General features: G+C 56.4%; 2 protein-coding genes across 36 annotated transcripts in view; both read left to right on the top strand.

Moving 5' to 3' along the window:
* DTX2 (deltex E3 ubiquitin ligase 2) overlaps positions 1-5,200 on the top strand; it is a 47,757-nt gene extending 42,557 nt beyond the window's left edge. For all 34 annotated transcript variants that reach the window (XM_078355347.1, XM_078355390.1, XM_078355343.1 and 31 more), the window contains 4 exons: positions 1,305-1,463; positions 2,368-2,529; positions 3,555-3,644; positions 4,588-5,200. In XM_078355347.1, the coding sequence (XP_078211473.1) occupies positions 1,305-1,463; positions 2,368-2,529; positions 3,555-3,644; positions 4,588-4,815 (639 nt within the window). In that variant the 3' untranslated portion in view covers positions 4,816-5,200. The remainder of the gene's footprint in view (positions 1-1,304; positions 1,464-2,367; positions 2,530-3,554; positions 3,645-4,587) is intronic.
* Positions 5,201-11,753: 6,553 nt separating this feature from the next.
* On the top strand, positions 11,754-17,637 carry UPK3B (uroplakin 3B). 2 transcript variants are annotated; one of them, XM_078355507.1, is made up of 6 exons: positions 11,754-11,908; positions 12,074-12,223; positions 12,818-13,043; positions 14,282-14,361; positions 15,211-15,340; positions 16,154-17,637. In XM_078355507.1, the coding sequence occupies exons 1-6, from the start codon at positions 11,821-11,823 to the stop codon at positions 16,311-16,313; spliced, it is 834 nt and encodes a 277-aa protein (XP_078211633.1). In that variant the 5' UTR covers positions 11,754-11,820; the 3' UTR covers positions 16,314-17,637. The 2 variants fall into 2 exon arrangements, with proteins under 2 accessions (XP_078211633.1, XP_078211637.1); XM_078355511.1 differs by lacking the exon at positions 12,074-12,223 and having other exon boundaries at positions 16,154-16,457.
* The last annotated feature ends 4,847 nt before the right edge of the window (positions 17,638-22,484 follow it).

Consider the following 22,484-nt stretch of genomic DNA (forward strand, 5'->3'; position numbering starts at 1 on the left):
GATCCACCCGCCTCAGCTTCCCAAAGTGCTGACATTACAGGCATGAGCCACCGCACCCAGCCTGTTTTTTAATTCTAAAGACAGAGGTGCCTGCCATCACCCAGGCTCAGTGCAGTGATGTGATCACAGCTCTCTGCAGCCCGGCCCTCCTGGCCTCCTCTAATGAATGTCGCAATTCCATAGAACTCGAGTTTCTCTGCTGACCCATGTTTTGGGGGCTGCAGCACCACTTTCCCCTGACTTCAGTGGGGAGCCCTGGAGATAGGGAGCAAGGCGGGTAAAAGGCCAGGAGTACCAGCACCCAGGGACTCTCCACTGTGTCCTTCCCAGTCATTTGAGGCCGTGAGAAAACTCTGGACAGGAACCTAAAAGTCCTTGTGTGTCCCACCCCTTCCACCAGCCCTGGCCGCACTCCCTCCTGCCCAGCACTCAGCTCTATCTCCACCCTGGTGCCTATCTGGCGTGACTGGGCTGTTTCGCCCAGGATTCTCCTCCAAGCTGCCATCTGCACAGCCAGCATGCAGCTTGGATCGTGGGAGCACTCCCTGCCTGGAACTTCCAGTGGGGCCCCCCACTCACGCACAGCCCCAGCCCCTGTGCGTGGCATCCAGAACCCTGAGGGCCCGCCTCTCCCTGTTCCTGTCTCATCTCCTGCCCACTTTAGTGCCCATGTGCTGAGGCCTTGTTCAGAATGTCCTCCTTCCCCTCCCCCGGGTGCCTACTCTGTGCTTGTCCGTTTGGAAATTCCTGTATCCCTTCTAAGATCCCACTCCAAGGGCCTCCCCCAGGAGCTTGCCCTGTCCGTCCCACCCATTTGGCGGCTCCCAGTGTCATCTCAGGCCTGTGCTGCTGGTAAGTCCTTCAGGGACACAGGTCCTGGTGACTCACCTGTATTCCCAGCCTGTGGAATGGACAGTTTTTCTCTGAGATGGACTCGGTCTGTTGCCTAGGCTGGGGTGCAGTGGCACAATCCCAGCTCACTGCAACCTCCACCTCCAGAATTCAAGTGATTCTCTTGCCTCAGCCTCCCAAGTAGCTGAGATTACAGCCAGGTGCCACCACGCCCAGCTAATTTTTATATTTTTAATAGAGATGGGGTCTTCCCATGTTGGCCAGGCTGGCCTCAAATCCCTGACCTCAAGTGATTGGCCTTCCAGAGTGCTGGGTTTACAGGCCTGAGCCACCGCGCCTGGCCTCGGAATTGACCGCACTTCCAGCATTTCAGCACACGAAAGCCCCTTTTTCCAAGGCTGGACTGCATGAGCCCAGCCCACTGGGCATTTCCTGTGCTTGGTCTCCTCCAGGACTGCATCATCTGCATGGAGAAGCTGTCCGCAGTGTCAGGGTACAGCGACATGACTGACAGCAAGGCCATCGGGCCCCTGGCTGTGGGTCGCCTCACCAAGTGCAGCCACGCCTTCCACCTGCTGTGCCTGCTGGCCATGTACTGCAATGGCAACAAGGTACCCACACTGGCCCGGGGTGGAGGCGGGTGGCCTGCCCACACAGCCCTGAGCTATCCTCTGCAGTGGTGGGAAGGTTCTCTACAAAAGATGGTACTGGGTGTGGAGCCAGCTTGAAGACCTTTCTAAAGGCCTGGCTGGCTCTCTTAGGCTGGCCCCATGCTTAGAAAGGGGACCAGTGGGGCTGGGGCCCTCCAACCAGGCCCGAAGAGATTCTGGGATTCTCTGAGCCTCAGAGCACCACCTTCCCCTCGGCCCACTTGTAAGCGCTGCACATACACGGTCTCCCTCCTTCCTTACAGCGACCCTATGCAGTCAGCACAGTGCTGATGAGGGAGAGGCTCAGAGCAGGAGCCGTGACCAGGGTCGCCTCGCTGGGAGGTGGGGGCCAGACCTTGAGGCAGAACTGACTGGGCCCCATTGCAGCCTACCCATGAAGAGCCGCGCTCAGGCTGACCCCTAGCCACTCCCCCTCCAGTGGCCTTCAGGCGGGATGGGCAGAGTTTGGAGGCTGAAGAACTGAGTCCTGTGGCTCCTGGAGCCTGGCTCAGCCTCCTCTAGTGTCTGCCGTCCTTTGCAGCCAAGTCCAGCTCTGCAGATCAGGTGCTGCGGGGCTTCTGTGCCACTTCAAACGCAATTCACCTGAGGAGACTTCTGCTCAGGACCGAGTTTCCCACTCGCCACCTGTCTCCTGATAGCACACCCCTTTAGTGAAAACGGCGTAATGAGTTGCTGGTGTAAAACAAAGCTTTCCAGGGAAGCTGCTGGAAGCCAGTTTCCGGGCAGAGAAGCTGCCAGCAACTCCCTGGGATGGCAGCTGGCCTATTCCCGGGGCCCTTTACCGTCTGACAGTGGGGGTGGCAGTCAGGCTGCCAGCTCAGTGGGCTGCGTCTGCCCCTCTCAGGATGGAAGCCTGCAGTGTCCCTCCTGCAAAACCATCTACGGAGAGAAAACGGGGACCCAGCCCCAGGGAAAGATGGAGGTATTACGGTTCCAGACGTCGCTCCCCGGCCACGAGGACTGTGGGACCATCCTCATCGTTTACAACATTCCGCACGGCATCCAGGTGAGGGCCTTCCTGGAGTCCCCGCTCCGGCCACTCCTCGTCTGCCCTGCCCGCCTCCCAGATGTCTGTCCCTGGATCAGGGCTGAGGAGGCCCATGTAGCCAAGCTCAGGCCCCCAGGTCCCCTAAGGCCAGGTCCATGGAGGGCCAGGAATGGGGAAGCAGTACCAGGGCCAAGGGCAAACTCTTAGGGCTGCGGCAGCAGAGAGCTGGCCTGGCCCTCCACTCTTCCCGGGAAGGGAGGCCTTCCTAGAGGAGGAGACATCTTAGCTGGACTTGTCCTGGGCAGAAGAGCAAGCAGTTTAGTGGGAGGAACCCTGTTGAGGGTCTGGAGAAGCGGGGGGCACACAGCAGGGTGTGCATCGAGGAACCTTGGGTTGAAGTGGCAGGAGCCTGGGCACAAGGCCCCACGGTTCCAGAGGAGACCCAGATGGGACCCTGGCCCTTTCGGTCTCCCATCTTGGGCCAAGGTGGATTGCAGAGCCTGGGGCAGGGTGGGAAGATACAGGGGCAGCAGCCAGTGGGCACTGGGTGCCAGCCGAGGTCCACCTGTGGTGGATAGAGGGGTCTTTTTGTCTTGTTGAACCACAAGCCTTTTCCCTGGTTTCCCTCCACTGCTTCACAGCTCAGAGGGAAATTCAGGAACATTCAGGGTTGGCACTTGGCAGGGGAGGAACTGGAGCTGTACAGGGTCCTGTCCCTCTGCAGGCCCTGAAGCACCCCATCCTGGTGCCTGTCCCTGTGCGGGCCCCTGGAGCACCCCTTCCTGGTGCCTGTCCCTGTGCGGGCCCCCGGAACACCCCATCCTGGTGCCTGTCCCTGTGCGGGCACCCGGAGCACCCCATCCTGGTGCCTGTCCCTGTGCGGGCCCCAGCGCACCCCATCCTGGTGCCTGTCCCTGTGTGGGCCCCCGGAGCACCCCTTCCTGGTGCCTGTCCCTGTGCGGACCCCCAGAGCACCCCTTCCTCGTGCCTGTCCCTGTGCGGGCCCCTGGAGCACCCCATCTTGGTATCTGTTCCTCCTGCAGGGCCCCGAGCACCCCAATCCTGGAAAGCCGTTCACTGCCAGAGGGTTTCCCCGCCAGTGCTACCTTCCAGACAACGCCCAGGGCCGCAAGGTAAGTACCACCACATGCCCCAGGGATGGACAGGGCCCTGACCAGGCAGCGGGATGCCAGGCACCACACCTAGCTCTGCTTCTGCAGCAGAGGACGAAAGACAAAGGCCGAGGCTGGGCCGGGTATATGCTGTTCCTTTCTGGTGACCCGATGTAGGTATAGGGAGGGCAGTCGGGACCTCACAGCTCCTTGAGGGAGGAGAGGCCATCGCCTTCCAGCACCCTGCTGGGTGGGGTCAGGAGTTCCTCAGGAGTCAGAGTGTGATAGGGAGGGACCAGGGGCCATGTGAGACCAAGTGACCAAGGAAGGCCAGAGCTGTTGTTTCTGCACTGAGACCTGAATAGGACTTTTTGGCTGCAGAGAAGGCTGGGGATGAGCCTTCCAGGCAGGCAGAACAGCTGGCAAGGAGGGTGGGAGCCCACGGTGAGGGTGTGAAGGCAGAGCTGCCTCCCAGCCAGCCCTAGGAGTGGAGCTGGTTCTGAGCACCCTGCGAAGCCACGGGAGGTGGGGCTGCTGATGGAGCTTTAGAAAAGCTGGGATGGGCTTGAGGTGATGGAGTTGGAGGCGGGGAGAGGGCAGGGAGGCCTGGATTCCACCAGACAGGGCTGGCGGGCGGGTGCTCATCCAGCACAGGCTCTGGAAGCAGGAACTCAAGCATGGCACCTGGGCATTGGGACCAAACAGATGATGGCAGTGCCGGGCACCGAAGCAGGGTGGGCGGGGTGGGCTGGAGCACAGGCTGACATGGGATCCTCATGTGCTGTTCAGTGGGCAGTTTTAAGGTTCCCATGGATGGGGTGAGTGCCAGGGACTGGATGAGGTCACTGGGAGGGGCTGGGAGGGAGGAACATGGTGCCAGCCTGTGCCTACTCACGGAGCTTTTCTCCTTCTCACTCCCCATCCTCTCCTTCCTCCTATTCCTCTTCCCCCTCCTCCCCGGCAGGTCCTGGAGCTCTTGAAGGTGGCCTGGAAGAGGCGGCTCATCTTCACAGTGGGCACATCCAGCACCACGGGCGAGACGGACACAGTGGTGTGGAATGAGATCCACCACAAGACAGAGATGGACCGCAATGTGACAGGCCACGGCTACCCTGACCCGAACTACCTGCAGAATGTGCTGGCCGAGCTGGCTGCCCAGGGGGTGACCGAGGACTGCCTGGAGCAGCAGTGACCTCTGACCCCAGCACGCCCGCCTTGGGTGCCCACCCTGCTGCCCCATGGCTGGCTGGGTGGGCAGGCGGAAGTGCCCAGCCCAAGAGGCTGGGAGGTTTGTTGGAGGGGTGCGCCCCACCTGAAGCCAGGGCTCCACCCTGCCTGCCTCTTCCTCCTCCTCCCCTCCGGGAATTGGGCAGCCCTGGGCAGTTGTACTTGTGGGGGCTTAAGATGCAGCTACCTCAGTGCACGGGGCCCATCTGTCCTCCAGGGGCTGCTTTGGGCCCGCGGTGCTCAGGGCCTGGCATGGGGCGAGTAGATGCTTCCCCAGCCTGGGTGGGCGTGGGTTCTGAGTCAGCTTCTTTTACCTCAGTCTTGTTTGCAATAAATGCTCTATAGCCAAAGCTAGAAGGTCCTGGGGGGATGTGTGCGTGCATGTGTATGCATGTGTGTGTGCGCGTGCGTGTGTATGCATGTGTGCGTGTGTGCGTGCATGTGTATGCATGTGTGCGTGTGTGCGTGTGTGTGCGTGCATGTGTATGCATGTGTGCGTGTGTGTGCGTGCATGTGTATGCATGTGTGCGTGCGTGTGTGTGCGTGTGTGCGTGCGTGTGTATGCATGTGTGCGTGTGTGCGTGCGTGTGTGCATGTGTGTGCGTGCGTGTGTATGCATGTGTGCGTGTGTGCGTGTGTGTGCGTGCATGTGTATGCATGTGTGTGCGTGTGTGTGCGTGTGTATGCATGTGTGCGTGCGTGTGTATGCATGTGTGCGTGTGTGTGCGTGCGTGTGTATGCATGTGTGCGTGCGTGTGTGTGCGTGCGTGTGTATGCATGTGTGCGTGTGTGTATGCATGTGTGCGTGCGTGTGTATGCATGTGTGCGTGTGCGTGCGTGTGCGCATCAGAGCAGGAAGGAGGCACAGGGGTTCATCAGCTCCCATTTGGTAACTGAAGAACAGGCTACAGTGAGGCGTGGAGGAGCCTGTGGTGCTGAGCTGTGCTGCTGCTATGTGCCCCACACTGATCTCCCTGCCGTGTGCCGTCCGCCATCCCTATGCCAAGGGCTGTCACCCCAGAGCACCAGCTGTCACCTTTGTGTCCCTGGGGTTGTGGTTTACAAAAAGCCATTCACTTAGGGTGGGAGCTGCTGTCTCTGTTTTACTGATATGGAAACAGGTTCCTGGTGCAATGTCTTGAACCAGGTGTGGTGATACATGCCTGTTATCCCAGCTACTCAGGAGGTCGAGAGAGGAGGATCACTTTAGGCCAGGAGTTTGAGACCAGCCTGAACAAAACGGCAAGATGTTATCCCTAAAAAAAAAAAAAAAAAAAAAAAAAAAAAAAAAAAAAGAGGCCAGGCAAGGTGGCTCATGCCTCTAATCCCAGTACTTCGGGAGGCCAAGGCAGGTGGATCGAGGTCAGGAATTCAAGACCATCCTGGCCAACATGGTGAAACCCTATCACTATTAAAAATACAAAAATTAACTGGGCATGGCAGGAGGCACCTGTAATCTCAGCTACTCAGGAGGATGAGACAGGAGAATCACTTGAACCCGGGAGGTGGAGGTTGCAGTGAACCGAGATCATGCCACTGCACTCCAGCCTGGGCAACACAGCGAGACTCTTGTCTCCAAAAAAAAAAAATTAGCCAGGCATGGTGGCATCTGCCTGTAGTCCCAGCTATCAGGAGGCTGAGGTGGGAGGATCACTCAAGCCCAGGAGTTTAAGGCTTCAGTGAGCTGATTGTACCGCTGCACTCCAGTCTGGGCAGTAGAGCAAGACCCCATCTGTAAAATAATAAAATGACAAAAGATTTATTCTTGGCTAGGCAGATGGAATCCAGGCCAGGACTGGTCTGACACCATTCTCAAAGTGCTAATTATTGACCCTCTTGGAAGGATAATCAGATGTCCCCAGTCAAGATCTTGCTGTCTATCTGAGAGGAATAGTTTGGGCCTGGGACTAGAGGGACGGTAGGGCCACCTCATTCATGACTTTGGGAAGCAGAGGCACTATGGCCTTGCTGAGACCCTTTCTTGGTTAAAAAATCTATTTTACAACATGTTGGTATAATGATGAATATATTAATGTATACTAGAGGATTTTTTCTTTTTTTTTTTTTCTGAGACAGAGTCTCGCTCTGTCGCCAGGCTGGAGTGCAGTAGTGCGATCGGCTCACTGCAACCTCCACCTCCCTGGTTCAGGCAATTCTCCTGTAGCTGGGACTACAGGCACACGCCACCATGCCCAGCTAATTTTTTTATATTTTAGTAGAGACAGGGTTTCACCATTTCGGCCAGGATGGTCTCAATCTCCTGACCTCATGATCTACCCGCCTCAGCCTCCCAAAGTGCTGGGATTGCAGTGTGAGCCACCACAACCCGCCCTACTAGAGGATTTTCTTTCACCTAAAGGTTCATTTTTTTCCCTTCTGATTTTTAAAAGAAATCAAAAATGTTTGTGTGCTCTTGTAAATAGTCTGGGCCCAGGGCACTGTTCCTAGTGGTAAGTTGGTCCAGGAAAGAAAAACAAAGGGCAGCGAGGCCTCCCTAGAAGACCCCAGCGTAGCTGGACCCCAAAACTATTTGGTTCCACATTTGATTTGTTGTTTGTTTTTGAGATGACGTATTGCTCTGTCATCCAGGCTGGAGTATAGTGGCTCGATCTCGGCTCACTGCAACCTTTGCCTCCCAGGTTCAAGTAAGTGATTCTCCTGCCTCAGCCTCCCGAGTAGCTGGACTGCAGATGCTCACCACCACGCCCAGCTAATTTTTGTATTTTTAGTAGAGACAGGGTTTCACCATGTTAGCTAGGCTGGTCTTGAACTCCTAACCGCATGTGATCCTCCCACCTCGGCCTCCCAAAGTGCTGGGATTACAGGTGTGAGCCACCGTGCCCAGCCTGGTTCAACATTTGAGACTGTACTGAGACTCCCGCTGCCTGTGAGTGCAGGAGTTGGGGTGGGCACCTGAGCCTTGAGTGCTCTTCCTCGAAGGGATGTTGAGGATGAAGATGGGAGAAAATCTTTTCAAAGAGCATACCTGATAAGGGTCTACTATCCAGAATATATAAAGAAACCTTAGAACTCAACAGTAGGCCAGGCACAGTGGCTCATGCCTATAATCCCAGCACTTTGTGAGGCGGAGGTGGGTGATCACCTGAGGTCAGGAGTTAGAGACCAGCCTGACCAACATGGCAAAACCCCTCTCTGCTAAAAATACAAAAAATTAGCCAGGCATGGTGGCATGCACCTGTAGTCCCAGCCACTCAGAAGACTGAGGCAGAGAATTGCTGGAACCCAGAAGGCAGGGGTTGCAGTGAGCTGAGATCATGCCACTGCACTCTAACCTGGGTGACAAAGTGAGACTCCGTCTCAAAAAAAAAAAAAAAAAAACTAGCTGGGCATGGCGGTGGGTGCCTATAATCCCAGCTACTCGGAGGCTTAGGCAGGAGGGTTGCAGGAACCCAGAAGGCAGGAGTTGCAGTGAGCCGAGATCGCGCCACTGCACTCCACCCTGGATTTCGTCTCAAAACAACAAAAACCTCAACAGAAAGACAACCCAATTTAAAAATGGGCAAAGAACTGGAACAGATGTTCCTCCAAAGAAGATAAATGACCAGTAAACACATGAAAAGATGCTTGATGGACCGGGCAAGGTGACTCACTCCTGTAATCCCAGCACACTGGGAGACCAAGGCAGGTAGGATCAGCTGAGGTCAGGAGTTCAAGACCAGCATGGCCAACGTGGTGAAACCCCATCTCTACTAAAAATACGAAACATTAGCTGGCATGGTGGCGGGCACCTGTAATCTCAGCCACTTGGGAGGCTGAGGCAGGAGAATTGCTTCAACAAGAGTCAGAGGTTGTGCTGAGCTGAGGTGGCACCACTGCACTGGGCAAAAAGCAAAACTCCTCAAAAAAGCAAAGACATTATTCATTAAGGAAATGCAAATCAGGCCGGGCATGGTGGCTCACGCCTGTAATCCAAGCACTTTGAAGGCCAAGGCAGGCGGATCACCTGAGGTTGGGAGTTCAAGACCAGCCTGATCAACATGGTGAAACCGCATCATTATAAATAAATAAATTAAAATTAAAATGCAAATCAAAATCACTACATACCTAATCCCACTGGATAACTAATCTCAGCCTCATCCTTTGGGAGGTAGAGGCAGGAGGATCTTGAAGCCAGGGGTTTGAGACCAGCCTGGGCAATACAGTGAGACTCTCTAAATCATAAAAATAAGCCAGGCATAGAGTGTACCTGTAGTCCAAACTACTTGGAAGGCTGAGGCAGGAGGATCTCTGGAGCCTGGGAGGTTGAGGCAGCAGTGAGCTATAATCACACCACTGCACTCCAGCCTGGGCAACAGAGTGACACCTTGTCTCAAAAATTAAAACTTAGACCGGGCACAGTGGCTCATGCCTGTAATCCCAGCACTTTGGGAGGATGAGGCAGGCAGATCATGAGGTCAGGAGATCAAGACTATCCTGGCCAACATGGTAAAACCTTGTCTACTAAAATACAAAAAATTAACCAGGCATGGTGGCTCGTGCCTGTAGTCCCAGCTACTCAGGAGGCTGAGGCAGGGAAATTGCTTGAACCTGGGAGGCAGAGGTCGCAGTGAGCCAAGATCATACCACTGCACTCCAGCCTGGTGACAGAGCAAGACTCCAGCTAAAAAAAAAAAAAGAAAGAAAACAGGCTGGGTGTGGTGGCTCACATCTGTAATCCAAGCACTTTGGAGGCCAAGGCGGTTGAATCACCTGAGATGGGAGTTCAAGATCATCCTGACCAACATGTTGAAACCCCATCTTAAAAAAAAAAAAAAAAAAAACCCATGAGATCCACACTACACCCATTACGACGGCTGTACTAAAATAAAGCAATGTTGGAGAGGATGTGGAGAAATGGGACCTTCATCCGCTGCTACTGGGAAAGTAAAATGCAGCTTTGGCAAAGACCTTCAAAAAGCAGTAAGAGCATAGGACCACAGTTCTGCTCCTAGGTACACGCTCAAGAGAATTGAAAATGTGCACACAGATGCTCATGGCAGCATTATTAACTCCAAAGTGGAAAAAAGCAAATGATACAACCACTGATGAATCAGAGTGTGGTATGTTCAGGGGGTGGAATATTACTCAGCCATGAAAAGGAAGGAAACACTGAGGTGGAGGAGGAACCTTAAAAAGGTAAAAGAAGCCAGGCAAAAGGTCACATTGTGTGACTGCATCCTATGAAATGCCCATTATGGGCAAATCCATGGGAACAGGAAGTAGCTTAGGCGTTTAGACTGTTTAATGGATGTAGTGTTCCATTTTGGGGAGATGAGAAGTTTCTGGAATTGGTGATGGTTGCATAACCTTGTCAATATACTAAAAGCCAGTGGGCACTGTGGCTCACGCCTGTAATCCCAGAACTTTGGGAGGCTGAGGCAGGAAGATCCCTTGAGCCAGGAGTTCAAGATCAGTCTGGGCAACAGAGCGAGACTCTGTCTCAAAAAAATAATAATAATATATTTTTTGTAGAGACAGGGTCTCACTCTGTCGCCCAGACTGGAGTGCAGAGGCGTGATTTCGGCTCACTGCAAACTTTGCCTCCTGGGGTCAAACGATTCTCCTGCCTCAGCCTCCTGAGTAGCTGGGATTACAGGCACCTGCCACCATGCCTGGCTAATTTTTGTATTTTTGGTAGGGGGGTTTCACCATGTCAGCCAGGCTGGTCTTGAACTTGTGACCTCAAGTGATCTGCCCGCCTCAGCCTCCCAAAGTGCTGGGATTACAGGCATGAGTCACCATGCCCAGCCTCAAAAAATATATTTTTAAAAATTAGCTGGGCACGGTGACTGATGTCTGTAATCCCAACACTTTAGGAGGCCAAGGTGGGAGGATTGCTTCATCCTCTCTGGAGTTCGAGACCAGCCTTGACAAAATTATGAGACCCTGTTTCTACAAAAAATATATTTAAAAAAATTGACCAGGGTGCTGGGCACAATGGCTCATGCCTGTAATCCCAGCACTTTAGGAGGCCAAGGTGAGCGGATCACTTGAGGTCAGGAGTTTGAGACCAGCCAGGCCAACATAGTGAAACCCTGTCTCTACTAAAATAGAAAAATTAGCTGGGCATGGGACATTTTCCTGTAATCCCAGCTACTCAGGAGGCTAAGGCAGGAGAATCGCTTGAACCCAGTAGGCAGATGTTGCAGTGAGCCGAGATTGCGCCACTGCACTCCAGCCTGGGCAACAAGCGAAGCTCCATCTCAAGAAGAGAAAAAAAAGATAAAAGAAAAATACACACATAGTGAGTGCCAAGTCCTGGGAGGAGTGTCAGTGGTGGGTGCATCGGCTGTCCAGGGCAATACACACATAGTGAGTGCCAAGTCCTGGGAGGAGTGTCAGTGGTGGGTGCATCGGCTGTCCAGGGCTCTGCAGTCCTTTCTCTGAATCCAAGTTCTTCCTTTGCTTGGGGAACAGAGGCTGCCACCTGGGAGAAGGGCAGGGCTCTCCTCATGGAGGGCAGGGCCAGCACGTTGTGATGGAACTGGGGCTGGGCAGGTTGGGGCTGCCCACTGCTCCCCACTCCTGACTCTGGGTGGGGACAGAAGGCCAGAGGGAGGCTCCTGGCACCTGGAGCACAGGAATCTCAGACATGCGGTCCTCAGCCCAAGTTTCCAAAACCTAGGCCCTCCTCCCCAAGAGACTTGGCTGGATTGGGGCCAAGAGACTGGGAGGGGCCCCAATCCAGGCTCCAGGATGGCCTGACTGGCATCTGGGGGTACAGTGGCCCCTCTCCCTTGACCCTGGCATTGGGGCTGGGCACTGGCCTGTCTCCCACCAGAGCCTCCCAGCTCCTCCCTGCTGCAGGCTGGACTGGGAGGAAGGGGGTGGGGTGTGCTTACATGCGCAGGTCTTTCCTGCCCCTGGGGCAGCCTGATTAACCAGCTTCTCCAGGGCCAAGGTGTTGGGGGTGGGGTGCAGCCCGAGGCAGCCAGACCAGTCCCTGAGCCTCCTGGGTGCTGGCAGTGTCATGGGGCTCCCCCAGGGGCACCCTCACCTAGGGCTACAGGTGCTCCTCCTCACGGCGCTCAACTGTCTCCGGCCCAGCCTGAGCCTGGGTGAGTAGGGGTCCCTGATGGACGAGGCCAGCCAGACCCAAGGGGCAGGGGTCCCTGCTGGAGTGATCAGAACCTGGGAACCCACCCCCCTCCAATTGGGAGAGGCAGCCCCAGGGACCCCCACGCCTGCCTCCGTGGCTCACCTTTTGTCCCCCATGGCTACAGAGCTGGTCCCCTACATGCCGCAAATAACAGCCTGGGACCTAGAAGGGAAGGTCACGGCCACCACCTTCTCCCTGGAGCAGCCTCGCTGTGTCTTCGACGAGCATGCCAGCACCAGCGACACAGTCTGGCTTGTGGTGGCCTTCAGCAATGGTGCGAGCACAGCTGTGGGGCCTGGGTGAGGGTGGCGGCTGAGGAGAGTGATGGACCCTTGGAGCCCCTCACCAGCAAGCACCTTCAATGATGAGCCCCTGTGGGGCCTTTGTGAAAGCAGGTGTGGATGAATTGGGTTTTATCCCAAGGAGTAATATGTGTATTGAAAAATACACCCATAACGCCACATCCTGTGAGGAGTGTAAATGGTGGGTTTGTCCGCTGTCAAGGGCTCTGCAGCCCTTTCTCTGAATCCAAGTTCTTCCTTTGGACGGGGAGCCCAGGCTGCGACCCAGGAGGCTGTGGGCTCATGGTGGGCAGGGCTGGCACGCTGCAGCTGGGGCTGGCGCTGGACAGGTTGGGGCTGCTCAATGCTCCCCACTCCTGACTCTGGGTGGGGACAGAAGGCCAGAGGGAAGCTCCCCTTAAGAGGTGACAGAGTTGACTGTGGGTCTGGACTGCCTCCAGGGGCCCTGAGGGAGGAGGTGGTATGGGGAGGTCAGGGCTAGAGGGTGGGCGAACACAGAATCCCCACTCATCAGGACAGAGCCGATCTCCCCGCTCCCCATCCCCATCTGTTCTCTCATCCTGCAGCCTCCAGGGGCTTCCAGAACCCAGAGACACTGGCTAACATCCCGGCCTTCCCACGGCTGCTGACTGATGGCCACTACATGACACTGCCCCTGTCCCTGGACCGGCTGCCCTGTGATGACCTCACGGTGGGCAGCGGAGGCGTCCCTGTGCTGCGGGTGGGCCATGATCACGGCTGCCACCAGCAGCCCTTCTGCAACCCGCCCCTCCCTGGCCCTGGACCCTATCGGTGAGTGGTTCCCCCTCCCAGGGCCCTGGAACTGGGGCTGTGCCTGGGGAGGAGGCGCTGGGACAGGGATGTTTTCTCTAGCATCTTCCCAGGGGTCCCCGGCCCTGGTCCTCCCCTTTGCAAGCCCAGGCTCCCTGCTTCCACTGAAGAGTCAGTAACAGTGCTCACCCCAGCTGGGGCTAGGCAAGGCCCAGGAGGAGGAGGTGGGCGCCTCGGGGCAGCGGGATCTTAGTTAAGGTGGGAGGGGGCAGCTTCCCCGAAGTCCAGACCCCTGGTCCCTCCTGAGCTTCTAGCAGGAAACTCAGGGGCTGAGTTCAGACCCAGTCCCGTGGGTATGAGGCAGGGAGCAAGAGAGGTGGCTCCCACCCTCTCTAACAGATGAGGAAACTGAGGCACAGAAGCCCAAGTGGCCTGGCAAGGTCGGGGTGACGCTGGGATGGGGAAGCAGGCCGTGTATCCAGGTCAGGACTCTCCTGCCACAGGAGGAGGCGGGGCACCTCAGGGATGCCAGGCCCGGGGGAAGCCAGGAAGGCAGGGCGTGGTGAGGCTGGGACAGCACCCTGGTCCACCCAGCCCCCTCTGCCCTCTCACCCACCCTCCAGGTCCACCCTCTGCCCTCACCGCCCACCCTGGCTCAGCTTCCAGCTCCAGGCCCCGCCCCATCCCCCCGCAGCAACTCTTTTCAATGCCAATCTGCCAGGTCCTTCCCCGCTGCCCAGACCTTCCAGAGCTCCCAAAGACACACACACAGGCCCTCTTCTGGGCTCCTGCTGCCCTCGGTCCTCAGGCTGCTGGTGACTGAGTCCCGCTCCGCCCCCCTGCCTGTCACACCTCTGGGCCTTTGCAGGGACCCTGCTTCTATGGGGGACCCTTACTCCCCTCCTTCCCACCCCTCTGGGAGGCCTGGGACCCCTGCCCCGTGTGCCCTGCTAAGCCACCTTCCCCTGCTCTTTTGACTTGTGACATTTAGGAACCAGGCCCCTAAACCAGCATCCCCGGCCCGGATCTGGTGTCTGGAGAGCAACTACTCAGGGTTTCGGGGGCTGGTGGCACAGGCCACGTGGTCAGAGACATCTCAGGGGGCTCTCAGAGCAGGGCCAGGCCACAGGCTGCTCCTGACAGGCACCCCTACTCCACATCCATGGGGGAGCCCAGAGTAGCTGCCTGGGGCCTGGCCCTGCCCAGGGAGGTCCGGCCTCTGAGTCTCTCCCCTCCCCTGCACCGCCTCCTGTCCCCAGTGTGAAGTTCCTCCTAATGGACACCAGGGGCTCACCCAAGGCCGAGACCAAGTGGTCAGACCCCATCACTCTCCACCAAGGTAGCGCTGGGCGGGAGGGGCGCCCTGGTTTCTGTCTGCTCCCAGCGGACTCACCCATCTCTGGGTCACCTCATCACCTCTGCTGAGCTGGCCACATTCCTGCTCCCACAGGGCTAGGGACCTGGAGGCCATGTCTAAGTGGGGCCTAACCCCCAACAGAACCTCATGCTGGGGGAGTGTAGCAGTGAGCCAGCCCCATCGGCGGGGGTGCCAGCTCTGCCCATCACCAAGTGTTTACCAACCCTTGGGCTCCAGCCATGTCGTGGGCAGAGACAGCCTCCCGCTCCTATAGGGAGTCAGCCTGTGTCAGCCCCTGCTGGGAGGGAGGAAGAGGGTGTGGAGGAGACCACAGTCAGGGTCGGGGCTGGCTGGGGAGGCAGCCAGCTTGGGTTCTGAGCAGACCCCAAGGGGTGAGCGTGAATGTATCAGGCCCAGGAAATATCTAGGCCTGAGTGTTGGGTGTAGGGATCTCCTGGGAGGCGGCTTCAGAGGTCAGGAGGTGTGAGGTGGGAATCTTGTCATCTGAAGTTCTTGACAAGCAGGCAGTGGCCTGGTCAGCCCCGAGGTGTGCAGCCACTCTGTCTGCCACCGCAGGGCAGTGGATGAGCACGCGGGGGGGAGCAGCGTAGAAGGTGAGAGCAGGGTGGAGGCTGTGGTCCAGGCGGGCAGCACACAGATGCTGTGCCATCCTGAGGAAGAGGGATGGGGGCAGGCTCAGGAGGTGCCTGGGGATATGAGACAGCTAGGCCTTGAGGATGGACGAGCATGGGTGGGGAGGGAGGGAGGGAGGAGGTGACAGCCAGCCCTGGGTCGAGGGGCAGCCCCTCTGAGTAGCTGTTGTGTGTGCAGGGAAGGCCCCCGGTTCCATTGACACCTGGCCAGGGCGGCGAAGTGGTGGCATGATTGTCGTTACCTCCGTCCTCTCTTCACTGACCGGCCTCCTGCTCTTGGCCTTCTTGGCAGCCTCCACTGCACGCTTGTGAGTGGGGACACCTGCTCAGGCCCCTCTTCCACCTAGAACCCTTCCTGTTGAACTGGTCCCAGTGTCTAGAAGCCCTCCAGGCATGCTGTGGGTCTGTTTTATTTTTAGTATAGACAGGGACTTGCTATGTTGCTCAGGCTGATCTAAAACTGCTGGGCTAGGGCTGGGCGCGGTGGCTCAAGCCTGTAATCCCAGCACTTTGGGAGGCCGAGGTAGAAGGATCCCTGGAGGCCAGAAGTTTGAGACCAGCCTGGGCAATATGGTGAAATGCCATCTCTACTAAAAGTACAAAAATTAGGGCTGGATGCAGTGGCTCACACCTGTAATCCCAGCACTTTGGGAAGCTGGGACGGGCAGATCATGAGGTCAGGAGATTGAGACCATCCTGGCTAACACGGTGAAACCCTGTCTCTACTAAAATACAAAAACTTAGCCATGCCTGTAGTCCCGGCTACTCGGGAGGCTGAGGCAGGAGACTCGCATGAACCTGAGAGTCGAGGGTTGCAATGAGTTGAGATCATGCCACTGCACTGCAGCCTGGGCAACAGAGCAAGACTCCATTTCAAAAACAAAAACAAAAACAAAAAACTAGCCGGGTGTGGTGATGGATGCCTGTTGTCCCAGCTACTTGGGAGGCTGAGGCAGGGGAATCACTTGAACCTGGGAGGCCGAGGTTGCAGTGAGCTGAGATCACACCACTGCACTCCAGCCTGGGCGACAGAGGGAGCTGGGAGGCAGAGCAGGCCCTGACCCTGCACCTGCCCCATGCAGCAGGGACATATGTCTCTTCCTCCTCCTCTCCCTACCCAGCTCCAGCTTGTGGTGGCCACAGGAGGCCCCGGAGCAGCTTCGGATCGGCTCCTTCATGGGGAAACGCTACATGACCCACCACATCCCTCCCAGTGAGGCTGCCACACTGCCGGTGGGCTGCGAGCCTGGCCTGGACCCCCTCCCCAGCCTCAGCCCCTAGCCTGACTTCTGTTCATGGGGCTGGGGGCAGTGGGGTGCAAGGTGCCAGTGCATGGTGCTCTGTCCCAGCTCCTGCACCCACAGGCCCCCTCAGGCCTCCTTGCCTTCCTGCCACCAGCCCACATGCCCCCTACCCTGTCTGGAATCCCAGCACCAGCCCCCCACCTCTGCCTTTCCGGTTTCTCTCCCTCTCCAAGCATCTGTAAGTTGCACTCAGGAGAGTTTAAGGGAGGGCCATGGGCAGACTGGACACCCAGTCCCCATGTCTCTCCCCACCTCCCTCCTGACCTTGCAAGGGAGGCTGGAGGCTGTGTGGACAGGCTGCCCTGATTGCAAGCTTCCAGACCCCAGAAGGAGGCCTGCAGAGGGTCTTGCTCTGCCCTGGTGCGGGGAGCTGGGCCTATCCCAAGGTCTGTGAGGCCTGAGCCACCCTGCATACCCCGTTTCACCCATCAGCGGCGGGGCAGAGGTGAGGACTCAGAGGCATCTCCACTGCCCTGATCACGGCACCTTTCTGAGAGTGGGACTCTCCATGGTCATCCGACTACCAATCCCGGCCACCACCTCCAACCCTCTTACGCATACAAATGGCTCTCGCCCTTATCCACCCCAGCAAGCATTTATTAAGCACCTGCTGTATGCCACATACAGTGTTAGACTTCGGGCATAGCTGGTCCTGAGCTTGGGGAGCTGCCTTCTCTAGACCTGGGACGACCACGTGTCCAGATGTGGCCTGTTGCGTCGGGGGTCTGTCCCGCCCTTAGACTGTCACCCTAATAGGCTCTCCGGGACCCGTGAGCGTCCATCACCTGGAAGGACCGACCCTCTGCAGATCCCCCAACATCCGTCTGTGCACACGGCCGGTGGTTCCCGTCGTCGCCACTTGGGGGCGCCAGTAAGCCGCAGTGAGGGCGCCTCACGGCCAGTGCGCATGCGCACTCATATTCGCTGCCTTTCCCGCCAGCCTCCCAGGCGACCAGAAGCCAGTAGCAGATGTCAGGCAGCGGGGTCGGTGGGGGTCAGGACCCCAGGCCTCCTTGCGCCAAGTCAGAAGAATGAGCAGTCACGCCTGAGAGCCCACTGCGTGCCATGCAGTCCGCACAGCCGCAGCGACTTTCTAAATGGAGAAGCTGAGGCTCAGTGACTTGCCCGTTACACTTTGTCCATGGCCACTGCACACGCCCGTGTCCCCCTGGGGTGCGCTCCGGGGCCCTCTAGGGGGACTGCGGCTCCCGGCATGCAGGCCCCGCCCGCGGAGGGTGCCCGGTGGTGTTCCTCGGGCTGCAGCCCTCTTTGGAGCTGAATAAATGCTGTCTGGAGCCCAACCTGGCTTGAATGGTGGCCCTGTCAGGACAGGACATTACCACCAGGAAGGACTGACCCTCTGTGCCTAGCTCCCTGCTCAGCTTCTGCCCCATGGGGTTACCCCGAGCCTGTCCCTTGATTGCTGTCCTGGCTTGTACTTTGAGGTAACCCTATCTCCTAATACCCCAGGAAAACATGCCTTCTAGGGCCAGGAAGTCCAGGTACCGATGCAAGGTATGTGGTTACCGCCGTGTTCCCTTCCCAAGCAAGCCCTTGCGCCCCCTCCTCCGTGGAGGCCCCCTCCTCCATGCGGCCTGCACCCCCACCAGCCACTGGAACCCCTCCAGGTATAGACAGAAACAGATTCAGCAGGGGCGTGGGGGCTCATGCCTGTAATCCCAGCACTTCGGGAGGGCGAGGTGGGAGGATGATGAGGTCAGGAGCCTGGGCCAATAGAGTGAAACCCCGTCTCTACTAAAAATACAAAAAGCCGGCCGTGATGGCGGGCGCCTATAGTCCCAGCTGCTCAGGAGGCTGAGGCAAGAGAGTGGCTTGAACCCGAGAGGTGGAGATTGCAGTGAGCCGAGATGGCACCAAGCACTCCAGCCTGGGAGACAGAGCGAGACTCCGTCTCAAAAAAAAAAAAAGACAGATTCAGTCAAATGCCCTGGTGTCCCAGGTGATGTTTGGTCAGGGGAGCCAGCCCCTTTAATTTACACTACTGCGATAGGCTGGGTGCCACAGCTCACTTACACCTGTAATCCCAGCACTTTGGGAGGCCGAGGCAGGAGGATTACTTGAGCCCAGGAGTTCCAGACCAGCTGGGCAACATAGCGAGACTCCATCTCAACTAAAAATTCAAAAAAGATTAGCCAGGGGTGGTGGCACACACCTGTAATCCCAGCTACTTAGGAGGCTGAGGCAGGAGAATCACTTGAATCTGGGAAACGGAGGTTGCAGTGAGCTGAGATCGCACCACTGCCCTCCAGCCTGGACGACAGAGCAAGACTCCATCTCAAACAAACAAACAAAAAAAGCAAGAGTTAAAAGACCATCTCCCCATCAATGACTCCCAGCAGAAACTGCCTCACGCTGTCCTATCCAGACCCAGGACACTTAGCTACGGGCCTGGCCCTGCAGAGGTATGTCAGGGAGGAGTAGGGGGCCACTGGTGTTCGCCACGTGAAAAAATGAAAAGATGAATGACTCCTCCCAGGGTTCAAGGACCAGATAGGAGCAGGATTACCACAGCCTTTTTTTTTTTTTTTTTTTGTGGAGTCTCGCTTTTTTGCCCAGGCTGGAGTGCAACGGCACGATCTCAGCTCACTGCAGACTCAGCCTCCTGGGTTCAAGTGATACTTGAACCTCAGCCTCCTGAGTCGCTGGGATCACAGGTGCCTGCTACCACACCCAGCTAATTTTTGTATTTTCAGTAGAGTCAGGGTTTCGCCATGTTGGCCAGAGGCTTTTGCGTGTCCTGGGGTCCTTCTGTGTTTGTTCTTGGTGTCATGATCCGTGCTGATGCCAGGCATAGCGCCAGGGACTTCCCGTGCAAGCCTGCAGCTGCCCCTCCCTTCTGCACAGCCTCCCCGAGTCCACTGTGGAGCCGCCTGGAAACTGACCTTGGAAACACCCTCTAAAGAGATCTTGCAAGCTAGAGGTGGATGCTGGCCCCCGCTGAAGGTCAAGGGGGCTTCCTAGGGGTTACTTCTTTTTCTTTTCTTTTTTTTTTTTTTGAGACAGAGTTTTTCTCTTGTTGCTCAGGCTGGAGTGCAGTGGCGCAGTCTCAGCTCACTGTAACCTCTGCCTCCCGGGTTCAAGTGATTCTCCTGCCTCAGCCTCCTGAGTAGCTGGAATTACAGGCACCCGCTATCACACCCAGCTAATTTTTTTGTATTTTCAGTAGAGATAGGGTCTCAAACTCCTGAACTCAACCAATCCTCCCACCTCAGCCTCCCAAAGCACTGGGATTACAGGCGAGAGCCACGATGCCTGGCCTTGAGGTGAATCTTGAAGGGCAAATGGAAGTTTGTCAAGTAGAGAAGGAAAGAAGGAGGCTGAGGCAGGAGGATCTTTTGAGCCTAAGAGTTCAAGACCAGCCTGGGCAACACAGCAAGACCCCATCTCTATAAAAAATAAATAAAATAGGCCGGGCGCCGTGGTTCACGCCTATAATCCCAGCACTTCGGGAGGCCAAGGCAGGTGGATCACGAGGTCAAGAGATCGAGACCATCCTGGTCAACAAGGTGAAACCCCGTCTCTACTAAAAATACAAAAATTAGCTGGGCATGGTGGTGCGCGCCTGTAATCCCAGCTACTCGGGAGGCTGAGGCAGGAGAATTGCCTGAACCAGAAGGCGGAGGTTGCGATGAGCCGAGATCGTACCATTGCACTCCAGTCTGGGTAACAACAGCGAAAACTCCATCTCAAAAAGAAATAAAATAAAATAAATAAATAAAATGAGGAAAGGGCCAGGTGCGGTCACTCATACCTGTAATTGCAGCACTTTGGGAGGCCGAGGTGGGAGGATCACTTGAGCCCAGGAGTTGGAGACCACCCTGGGCACCAAGGTGAAACCCTGTCTCTACTAAAAACACAAAAAATAGCCAGACGAGGTGGCATGTGCCTGTTATCCCAGCTACTTGGGAGGCAGAGGCACAAGAATCACTTGAACCCGGGAGGTGGAGGTTGCAGTGAGCCACTGCACCCCAGTCTGAACAGCAGAATGAGACTTCATCTCAAGAAAAAAAAAAAAGAAAAAGAAAAAAAAGAACTCAAGGGCCTGTCCAGCACAGGCACGATCACATCAGGCCCTGGGGAGCTGTGCCAGGGCGTTCTGCCCCCAGAGTCACACCCAAGAGGGTCCTCAGCCAACCCCCAACCCCTTGAGTACCAGCTCGTGATGGCTCTGAGCAGGACATGTCATGGGAACGGCACGGTGCAGAATCCTTTATTAAATGGCATTTGAAATATTCCCCAGGACTGTGTAGTTGGGGACACTCCACGAAATCCACTGGCCTGGAACATGTGGCTCAATGGTTCAAAACGAATGCATTGTTAAAAAGGAAGAACGGCAACTGTGCGGGGTGGTGACTCGCAGATGACTCAGCAGGCCAAAACTCAAAGGAATTCTGACGGCAGCAGGTGGGCACAGGCAGCCAGGAAGCACCCCGCCCGCGCTCATTCCTCTCACTTCCTGCGTTGGCTCCACCTCCCTGGGGTCTCGGAACCACCCATTTCTCTCCATCAGCCCTGCCATCCCTAAGCAAGAGCTGCTTGGTCTCCCCTCTTTTTTTTTTGAGACAGAGTCTCGCTCTGTCACCCAGGCTGGAGTGCAGTGGCGCAATCTCGGCTCCCTGCAACCTCCACCTCCCAGGTTCAAGCGATTCTCCTGCCTCAGCCTCCCAAGTAGCTGGGATTACAGGCATGCGCCATCATGCCTGGCTGATTTGGTATTTTTAGTAGAGTTAGGGTTTCTCCAAGTTGGTCAGGCTGGTCTTCACTCCCGACCTCAGGTGATCCACCCACCTCTGTTGCATTGAACTTAGCACAGAAAGTCAACACCAGAACAAAAGTATGCCAAATTGCAGGGTTTATTGCCGGCGACCACGGAGGACTCACGTCTCTCCAACCTGTGGCCCCGAATGAAAAGAAACAAGACCTTTTTATACCCGCAAAACCACCTTGGGAGTGGGGGTGGAGATGGGAATGAAAGCTGTCAATCACCTCCCAGGCTAAGACGAGGGTGAGGGGCTTCAGCCATTCTGAGGGCCAGTGGATTCAAATCACCTTCTGGGCGGAGAGGAGGGTGAGGGGGTTCCGGACATTTCAAGGGCCAGGGGACTATTTGACATTCTGATTGTTATTTAAGGGTTCACAGATGCTAAGATTCGCATTCATTTACACATCGTCTGGGTAGGGGTGGGATCCATAGATTTTCAGTTGCTTGGTGCCAGATGGAATGATCTGGGGGTGCTTACTCTGGGAAACAAAGGCCAGCAATTCTGGCAGATAAGTGAAGGTATGCAGCTTTACCTCTCTTTGCATCCTGCAAATGATCTAGCAATTTACAGAAACCAAGGTTAGCAGTCCTTGAGGAGAATGGAAACATTTTTGTCTTTTATAAGATGGCAGTATACAGGTTCCAACTTAAGTTAGCTATATCACACCTCAGCCTCCCAAAGTGCTGGGATTACAGGGGTGAGCCACCGAGCCCGGCAAATTTTTAAGTTTTTTGTAGAGATGGGGTTCTTACTGCATTGCCCACACTGATCTCCACCTTCTAGACTCAAGCAATCCTCCCTTCTCAGCATCCCAAAGTGCTGGAATTACAGGTGTGAGCCACCACATCCAGCCTAAGCTGTTGCTTTGACCCTGCACTGCTGCCACCTCAGAACCTCCCATCCCCTCCCCAGGCCTGGGGACACAAGGTCCCTCTACAGAGATCAGCCCTCCCCACTGTCCATAGAGGGTCACAGCTGGAGCACAGAGTGGGCATCTCCACTCCGGGCGACACTGCAGGGCACTGAGCCCCCAACAACCCAGCCCACCCTCTCTCTGATCTCCCTCTGATCTCTGCCCACAGCAGCCTGGGAAGCTGCCAGCCTGTGGTGGAGGGCAGGATGGTACCACCTTCTCAGAAGAGGCCAAAAAGAAACAGGAGCTGAGGGACATGCCTGACTGACCATTCAGCAGCCACCGTTGGGCAGGACAACAGATCTAGAGCCAGCTCGAGGCCCAGGGGCTCAGCGGAGGGCTCAGGTCCAGCCTCTGTCCTTAGAGAGCGTCCTGCTCATGGGGGAGGCACCCCACTGCTGCATACTGAATTGCATTCCTTCTATGCCTTTCTGAGGCCGAGGTGGGCGGA

This window comes from Callithrix jacchus, chromosome 2, assembly GCF_049354715.1.
Source record: "Callithrix jacchus isolate 240 chromosome 2, calJac240_pri, whole genome shotgun sequence".
Taxonomy (NCBI): domain Eukaryota; kingdom Metazoa; phylum Chordata; class Mammalia; order Primates; family Cebidae; genus Callithrix; species Callithrix jacchus.